Raw genomic sequence first — 9695 nt, 5'->3', positions numbered from 1 at the left:
GCCTCCCGAGTAGCTGGGACTACAGACACACGCCACCATGCCCAGCTAATTTTTGTATTTTTTTAGTAGAGGCGGGGTTTCACCATGTTGGCCAGGATGGTCTTGATCTCTTGACCTTGTGATCCACCCACCTCAGCCTCCCAAAGTGCTGGGATTACAGGCTTGAGCCTGCGCCCGGTTTCTAGGAATGTATATTTAAAAAATTCCTGAAAAAGTTTTGCACACAAAGCTTCACCACAGCCCAGGTGGGGTGGCTCACGCCTGTAATCCCAGCACTTTGGGAGGCCAAGGCAGGTGGATCACCTGAGATCAGGAGTTAGAGACCAGCCTGGCCAACATGGTGAAACGCTGTCTCTACTAAAAGTATAAAAGTTAGCTGGGTGCTGGGCGTGGTGGCTCACGCCTGTAATCCATTCACTTTGGAGGCCAAGGCGGGCGGATCACCTGAGGTCGGGAGTTCAAGACCAGCCTGACCAACATGGTGAAACCCCGTCTTTATAAAAAAAAAAAAAGTTAGCTGGGTGTAGTGGCAGGCGCCTGTAATCCTGGCTACTCAGGAGGCTGAGGCAGGAGAATCATTTGAACCCTGGGGGTGGAGGTTGCAGTGAGCTGAGATAGCGCTACTGCAATCCAGCCTGGGGAACAGAGTGAGACTCCCTCTCAAAAAAAACTTTACCACAGTGGCTGGGTGCAGGGACTCATGCCTATGATCCCAGCACCTTGGCAGGCCAAGGAGGGAGGATTACTTGAGCCCAGGAGTTTGAGACCAGCCTGGGCAACATAGTGAGACCCCATCTGTACAAAATATTAAAAAATTAGTTGGACGTCAGGGCACATACTTGTATTAATAATTCCAGCTACTTAGGAGGCTGTGGTGGGAAAATTACTTAAGCTTAGGAGATCAAGGCTGCAGTGAGCCATGATTACATCACTGGCAGCTTAGGTGACAGAATAAGACCCTGTCTCAAAACACAGCAAAGAAAACTTCACCACAACATCATTTATATTATTACATAATTTCAATCAGCTTAAGTATATTGAACATTAGAGGAATGGTCAATAAACTACCAACTTGATAAAGTATTATGCAGCAACTTGAAAGTATTGGTTAGCAAGACTTTCATAATAAGGTTAAGTCATCGTTAAGCAAAGAAAAGAAGGTTACAAAATTCTGTATTCAAAATAATTTCAACTGTGGGGGGAAAATGCATATTAAAACACTCAAAGGAATATGTAATAGTGCAATTCTGGAGTCTGATTTTTTTTTTTTTTTTTTTGAGACGGATTTTCTCGGCTCACCACAACCTCTGCCTGCCGGTTTCAAGCAATTCTCTCTCCTCAGCCTCCCGAGTAGCTGGGATTACAAGTGTGCGCCACCACGCCCGGCTAATTAGTGTATTTTTAGTAGAGACGGGGGTTTCTCCATGTTGGCGAGGCTGGTTTTGAACTCCTGACCTCAGGTGATCCACCTGCCTCAGCCTCCCAAAGTGCTGGGATTACAGGCATGAGCTACCACGTTCAGCCGTGTCTGATGATTAATAAAAATGCATTTGTGGCTGAGTGTTATGGCTCACATCTGTAATCCCAGCACTTTGGGAGGCTGAGGCGGGCAGATCACCTGAGGCCTAGAATTCGAGACCAGCCTGGGCAACATGGAGAAACCCCGTCTCTATTAAAAATACATTATCCAGGCGCTGCGGTGCACGCCTGTAATCCCAGCTAATTGGGAGGCTGAGGCGGGAGAATTGATTGAACCTAGGAGATGGAGTTGTGGTGAGCCAAGTTCACACCACAGACTCTGTCTCAAACAACAACAGCAAAAACTTCATTTGTATAATTGCCTTGTTATGTTCCAGAGTCAGATTGAGGCAGAACTAAATAAACATTGGCGGCGATTGTTAGAGGGGCTTTCTTACTACAAACCTCCCAGGTATGGCTATTTCATGTGTCTGGTTAAAGTAATTTCCCTTGTTTTGAATACTGAACAGGAAAAAATGAATAAATAAATAAATAAAAAGTAATTTCCCTAAGGAAGCTGGCATGGCTGAAACCATCCTCCTGTATGCTTTGATGATATTGTAGGGTTATGTATACCGGAGATAATACAATTTAGTTTACCAGTGAAAAAGAGTAGGGTTTGTTTGTTTTTTTGTTGACTGAAAGAAAAGGAAATTCCTTCTAGAAATACAGTAATGTAGAATATGATTAAGCCCTATGTGTGGGGGTGGGAATTTATTAAATATTCAATTAATTTTCTAATATTTAGGGTCCATGACATCTATGTGAGCACTAATTCCTGGGAGACAGCAGTGAATGATGATACTAGCAGCTGACGCTTCTACAGTGTTTACTATATAGCAATTATTACTCTAAGCACTTGACTTATCAAAAGTTATTTAATCCCCACAACACCCCTTTGAGATAGTTACTACTTTTATTCTTTGGGTGAATATATGATCTTTTTATTGGGTAATGGAAAACAGAGTAATGAAATATAGTTACAAATAAAGAGAATATAGCTCGTAGGGCTGGGCTTACTTGATCTTGATTTCTAGTCCAGATCTCATTCTATTATGCATCATAGTCTAAGTCACCCTCATTTCTCTTCTACTTTTGTACTTCTTTTCACTTTATTTTATCTTCCATTATCATTCTCTTAGGTTAACAGTAACTTTTTGTCCTTACTCATCTGTCTGTTAACTCTTTCCCTGTAATTACTTTGAAGTAAATCCTAGATACCTTGTTATTTCATCTGCAAATACTTTACTGTGTATCAAAATATATGGTCTTTTAAAAAAGATAACCACATATTATCATATTTAGGTATTCGTATCATTGTTTCCATTTTACAGATGGGGAAACTGAGGCACAAAGAGGTTAAATAACTTGCCAAGGTCATATAGTTAGCAAGTGGTAGAACTAGGATTTGAACCTGGTGGTCTCATTCCAGTGTCGGTTTTTTGTTTGTTTGTTTGTTTTGAGATGGAGTCTTGCTCTGTTCCCTAGGCTGGATGCAGTGGCATGATCTCTGCTCATTGCAGTCTCCACCTCCCTCCCAGGTTCAAGCAATTCTCCCACCTTAGCCTCCCACGTAGCTGGGATTACAGGCACCTGCCATGATGCCTGGTTAAATTTTATATTTTTGGTAGAGACGGGGTTTCACCATGTTGGCCAGGCTGGTCTGGAACTCCTCACCTCAGATGATCTGCCCGTCTCAGCCTCCCAGAGTGTTGAGATTACAGGTGTGAGCCACCACGCCTGGCCTTTTTTTTTTTTTTTTTTTTTTTTTTTTTTTGTTTTTTTTTTTTTTTTTTTTTTTTGGTTTTTTTTGTGGGGTATTTTTTTTTTTTTTTTTTTTTTGAGATGGAATTTTGCTCTTACTGCCCAGGCTGGAGTGCAATGGCCTGATCTCAGCTCGCTGTAACCTCCACCTCCCGGGTTCAAGTGATTCTCCTGCCTCAGCCTCTGGAGTAGCTGGGATTACAGGCACCTGCCATCATGCCTGGCTAAGTTTTGTATTTTTAGTAGAGACGGGGTTTCACCTTGTGTGCCAGGCTGGTCTAGAATTCCTGACCTCAGGTGATCCACCTGCCTCAGCCTCCCAAAGTGCTGGGAGTACAGGCATCAGCCACCGTGCCCGGCCCCAGTGTCTGTTCTTAATCATCATTCTGTGTTGCCTCTTTCAGAAATTACTGTTCACTCTTATACTAGCCTTTATGTTGTGGATTTTCTGTGAAATGTGAGGATCTCTCTAAAAAAAGAAAAAAATATATCCAGCAACATTATGCATCACAGAATGGACATTGAGGAAAATTCTCTTTGTAGTAGCATGGGATTTGAAGTCTGATAGACTTTTTCCTTCTTTTTGTTTTAGAAACAGGGATCTTGCTCTGTCACCCAATCTGAAGTACAGTGGTGTGACCATAGCTCACTGTAATCTTGAACTCCTGGACTAAAGTGATTCTCCTACCTCAGCCTCCCAACTAGCTAGGACTTCAGGTGTATGCCACCAGGCCTAGCTAAGTTGTTTTGTTTTGTTTTTGAGACAGAGTCTCACTCTGTTGCCCAGGTTGGAATGCAGTGGCGTAATCTCAGCTCACTGCAACCTCCACCTCCCGGGTTCAAGTGAGTCTTCTGCCTCAGCCTCCTGAGTAGCTGGGACTAAGGCGTGCACCACTATGTCTGGCTAATTTTTGTATTTTTAGTAGAGACAAGGTTTCACTATATTGGCTGGGCTGGTCTCAAACTCTTGACCTCAAGTGATTTACCTGTCTTTTGTTGTTACTCATCTCTCTGTTAACCCTTTCCCTGTAATTACTTTGAAGTAAATCCTAGATACCTTGTTGGCCTCCCAAAGTGCTGAGATTACAGGAGTTAACCACTGCACCCGACCGTGGCTAAGTTTTAACATTTTTTTGTAGAGGCGAGGTCTCACTCTTTTATCTAGGCTGGTCCCAAACTCCTACCCTCCAGTGATCCTCCCATCTCAGCCTCCCAAAGTGCTGAGATTACAGGTGTGAGCCGCCATACCCAACCTACTGTTTTCTTTAGTATATTTTTTCTGTTCCAGGATCCAACATACTTGTCATGTGTCTGTAGTCTCCTCTTAGCTATGATGGTGTCTTAGTCTTGCCTTGATTTTCATGACCTTGAATGGTTTTGAGGACTGGTCACTTATTTTGTAGGAGGCCCCCAGTTTGGGTTTATCTGATGTTTTTCTTACTGTTAGACTGGGGTTGTGAGTTTTGGGGAAGAATATACAGAGGTAAGGTACCCTTTTTATTGAGATGGTGTTTCACTCTTGTCGCCCAGGCTGGAGTGCAATGGCGTGATCTCGGCTCATTGAAACCTCTGCCTCTTGGGATCAAGCAATTCTGTCTCAGCCTCCCGAGTAGCTGGGACAACAGGCGCATGCTACCACACCTGGCTAATTTTTGTATTTTTAGTAGAGATAGAGTTTCACTATATTGGTCAGGCTGGTCTTGAACTCCTGACCTCAGGTGATCCACCCACCTTGGCCTCCCAAAGTGTTGGGATTACAGGCGTGAGCCACCATGCCTGGCCGAGGTACCCTTCTTACTACATCATAGCAGAGAGTACATGCTGTCTACATGAAATCACTGGTGATGTTAATCTTGGTCACTCAGTTAAGGAGGCATTTGCCAAGTTTCTCCTCTGTACAGTTACTTTTTTCTCTTTTCTTACTTTAGTTTTTGGAAGTGAGTAATAAATATAGCCATGTCCAGCTAATTTTTTTTTTTTTTTTAATTTTTTGTGGAGATGAGGGTCTCCCTTTGTTATCCAGGCTGGTCTCAAATCTTGGCCTCAAGTTACCTTCCTGCCTTGGCCTCCCAAAGTGCTGGGATTATAGGCATGAGCCATTGTGCCGGCCCCTCCCTACCCCATTTAGTTATTCATTAGTTTGTATCAGTATTGACTCAAATATATTTATTATATTGATTTTATACTTTGTTTATACCTTGTTTCAGCTTTGGCTGTTGGGCTTTTAGGTTGGCCTCTGTCCTTTTGATGTGTCTTTCCTTTTTTCTTTTTTGATTTTCTCTTTTTTTCTATTAAGTTGTCTCCTACTGAAAGGACTTTGGTTTTCTAAGACCTTGTGTACTTTCTTTCACTATAAGATGCTTCAAAATTATTTTGAATTTTCCTTGCCCTGGCTCTAGAATCAACCAGTTTTCCAAGGAGTCCTGTTATTAGAGAATGGTATTAAAAACAGGATCTGGGGTGGAGGGTTGGGTGCTGTCTGTTCTTGCTGCTATTGGAGGGCTATACCTTGTAAGCCTTCTCAGTGGACAGAGCTATTACAGATAATACATGTATGTATGCCTCAGACCTGGTTTTAAATTTTAGCAATTGTTTATTAGCTGTGGAATTTTTGGTAAGTTATTTACCCTTTCTAAGTGTTAGTAATTCCATTTGTAAAAGGAGAATAGTAATATTTGCCTTTCAGGGTAGTAGTAATCAAAAATAATGTAACAATGTATCTGCAAGCAACATTGTTATAACTGTAATTTAATCAGGTTTTTTTTTTTTGTTAGGCATAACCAGCTCTGTGTTATGATGTCTATAGAGATGAATGTGTATGTGTGTTTTATAGGCACCTAAAGGGCAGAAAAAGTCTGTAGGAGAAATATTTTGAAATATTTTTATTTTAAACTCATAGTGGGCTATTGATAATGAAGAAATGATTCACTGTTCTTTTCATAGTCCAAGTTCAGCTGAAAAAGTGAAAGCGAATAAAGATGTAGCTTCACCATTGAAGGAACTGGGTTTAAGAATCAGCAAGTTTTTGGTGAGTAAAAATTGGGACTTGCTCAATTTATTACCTGCAGTGTGGATGTGGATGATTGTATTGCTGGTGATAGTGAAAATTCAGTTTATTTTTGTTTTAAGGATTAAATTGAACATGTTGTGTTTCATAAATACCCAGGTTGCAACTCTTCTCCCTAAAAGTCACAAGTCAAAGTTGCCTGATCCATTTACTGCATATCATAGGGTTTTCTTCACCACACATGAGGTGGTCTTTAAGATGACTAAGTTTGTCATTTTGGGAGCTCACATCATGCCGACTTGCTGTATCAATGTGTTTGGTGAATAAGCATTGTTGTTTCTGGCTTGTACATTTAATTGTAACACAAATTGTATGGCAGTGATTGGCTCTTTTCTTTTCCTATTAGAGTCAGAATTGTTATGTTGTATGAAATCTTTGGAAGCATTTTTGTTTATTCAAGTTCTGTGTTCATTGTAGAAGACAAATCTTTAAATACTTGGCCTCCTGTGTACGATTTCTGAGCTGAAGTGGCTGTTCCTCGCTTAAGATCTCTGTGTTTCAGGGTCTTGATGAAGAACAGAGTGTGCAGTTACTCCAGTGTTACCTGCAAGAGGACTACAGGGGTACTCGGGACTCTCTAAAGGTCTGTGGTTTATGTCAGCTCCTTTCTGCTGCTTTTATCCTTTTTTCCATGTTGATTTTAGATAATGTAGGGTTTGGGCACCAATTTATCAGTGGTAGGTGATCAGGTACAGTCATCTTCAGGAAACACTGAAAAAAAAAAAAAACCATAAGTTCAGCATGTTGGGAGGCCAATGCAGGCGGATCATGAGGTCAGGAATTCGAGACTAGCCTGGCCAACATGGTGAAACTCCATCTCTACTAAAAATAAAAAAAAAAAAATAGCTGGGCATGGTGGCAGGCGCCTGTAATCTCAGCTGCTTGGGAGGCTGAGGCAGGAGAATCGTTTGAACCTGGGAGGCAGAGGTTACAGTGAGCCGAGATTGTGCCATTGCACTCTAGCCTGGACGACAGGGCGAGACTCCATCTCAAAAAAGAAGATGTAAGCTGGGTGCAGTGGCTTGTGCCTGTACTCCCAGCTTCTTGGGAGGCTGAGGCAGGAGGATCTCTTGAGCCCAGAAGTTTGAGGGTGCAGTGAACTGTGATCGCACTACTACACTCCAGCCTGGGCAAGAGTGAGACCCCCATCTCTTTAAAAAAATAGAGAATATATATATACATATAAGCTGAGTCCTGTCTTCATACTTAGGGGAGTGGAGAGGTTAAAGATTGGCATGTTAATCATAGAATCTTGGGCTATTATAGGTGATAAGGATTTGGTAGAATTTCTAACCTGACCAGCCCCTCATTTCACATATGAGGACTGAGGCCAGAGGAGAGAGGGAGGGATTTGATAACAGGTTTGGGTACATTTGGGTAAAAAATAAGGTAGAAAGCGTATATAGAAACAAATGTGCAAGTATAACCTTGAAGAATGAAGTGAAGGTATGTATCTTCTTTTGTTACTTGAGTTTTGCCTATAAGATGGCCTTTTGACTGCTCTGTTTTTCTTTTCAGACGGTACTGCAAGATGAGAGGCAGAGCCAGGCCTTAATCCTGAAGGTCAGTAGTAGTCACCATTTCTATTCTTTTATGTGAAATTGAGTGACAGCTTCTTGACCTCATTTTCCTGAGCATTGCTGACTTGTGATTCTTCTGTTGAATAAGCATGGAGGTCTTTATGAAGAAACGTATTAACTCATTTGTGATATGATGCTTTTATCCACTGGGTCAAGTAGAGAAGTTTCTCCCAAGGAGATGCTTAAGCTACTGGTGGTGAGAACTAGTTCATGGATATTTTTCTCTAGGTCTAAGTCCAACAGGATTAATTCGTATTTCTTTATTTCTTTATTCTTCATTCTCTCTCCAGCGACCTTCTCATTTAGGATCTTGTGTTAAAATGGAATTTGTGACTCCTGAAGAAGTTTCCTATTTGATATTTAGTGAGAATTAAGTACCTTAATTACAGGCAATTAGGACCTATATCGGTGGTATTTTTATATTTGTATATGTTTGGCCTGCCAGTTGATAGCGGTGTTTGCTACATGAATGCTCTGAGAAATCATGCTAGAAAACATTTTTGGAAACTTGTGTATATTATTAAATAATAATCCCTTTCATCCTGTATATCCTGGTTTATGAGTCTTTTGCTTTCTTTTGGCCTAATTCAGTATGTTTGCATTTCTGTGATTGCTTATTTATACAGATTGGACTTTTCCATCCACATCTTTAAGATTATCAATAAATTTAAACTTGAGTTTCCTATGTGCAAAGGTGAGTAACTGATTTTGAATCTTTGGGTTCCTCAGATTGCAGATTATTATTATGAAGAAAGAACCTGCATTCTTCGTTGTGTCTTACACCTTCTCACTTACTTCCAAGATGAAAGACATCCCTATAGGGTAAGCTTGTTTAGTCCCTTGGTTCTCTTTACCCTGTATCATCTTAATAATTTTATTAATATTTATTTGAATATTTACCTTTTATGCTAGATATAATTAACTCTTGATTTTTTTTTTAAAGGTTGAATATGCAGACTGTGTTGATAAATTGGAAAAGGAGCTTGTTTCAAAATACAGACAACAGTTTGAAGAGCTTTATAAAACTGAAGCACCAACCTGGGAGACACATGGAAATCTCATGGTATGTAGTTACTGTGCTCTCCTGTAACTCTTAGGAAAATTGTATACCCTTGCTTATAGAGCTACAAGTTAAATTATTCATTCATTCATTCATTTAAAACTTACAGATTATCATTCTTAATTTTTTTTTGGTGAGATGGATTCTTCCTCTGTTTCTCAAGCTGGAGTGCAGTAGCACGATTTCAGCTCACTGCAACCTCTGCCTCCTGGGTTCAAGTGATTCTCCTGCCTCAGCCTCCTGAGTAGCTGAGATTACAGGCGTGCGCCACCACGCCCGGCTAATTTTTTGTATTTTTAGTAGAGATAGAGACAGGGTTTCACCATGTTGGCCAGACTGGTCTCAAACTCCTGACCTCAGGTGATCGACCTGCCTTGGCCTCCAAAAGTGCTGCGATTGCAGGAGTGAGCCACTGCACCTGGCCTAGATTATTATTCTTGGGAAAAGTTTAAACATTTCACATAAATCAAAATATTGATGACATTAATTAATGGTACTTAATTCGGACTTTGACTTTATTTTTAATCCCATTACTTTACTTTCATTTCTTGACTAAAATTTGTTTAGTGGCTAATAGAATTCTGAAACTAATATTTCATCATCATTGTTATTTTCTGCTTAGTGTGTGACACTAGTCTGATTATTTTATCCTAATTTCTTTTTCTTTTTCTTTTTTTTTTTTTTTGAGACAAATTCTTTCTCTGTT

At 40.5% G+C, this 9695-nt stretch overlaps 1 protein-coding gene across 1 annotated transcript in view; it reads left to right on the top strand.

The window, feature by feature from the left end:
• Positions 1-9695, top strand: part of NUP188 (nucleoporin 188) — a 63429-nt gene that overhangs the window by 10639 nt on the left and 43095 nt on the right. Inside the window, exons 3-8 of the mRNA XM_017499132.2 lie at positions 1857-1930; positions 6226-6310; positions 6852-6932; positions 7868-7912; positions 8659-8751; positions 8873-8992. Of these exons, the coding sequence (XP_017354621.1) occupies positions 1857-1930; positions 6226-6310; positions 6852-6932; positions 7868-7912; positions 8659-8751; positions 8873-8992 (498 nt within the window). The remainder of the gene's footprint in view (positions 1-1856; positions 1931-6225; positions 6311-6851; positions 6933-7867; positions 7913-8658; positions 8752-8872; positions 8993-9695) is intronic.

The sequence above is a fragment of the Cebus imitator genome, unplaced genomic scaffold, assembly GCF_001604975.1.
Source record: "Cebus imitator isolate Cc_AM_T3 unplaced genomic scaffold, Cebus_imitator-1.0 Scaffold254, whole genome shotgun sequence".
Classification (NCBI taxonomy): Eukaryota; Metazoa; Chordata; class Mammalia; order Primates; family Cebidae; genus Cebus; species Cebus imitator.
Note: the sequence above shows the minus strand (reverse complement) of the source record. Positions and strands in the feature narration are given on the sequence as shown.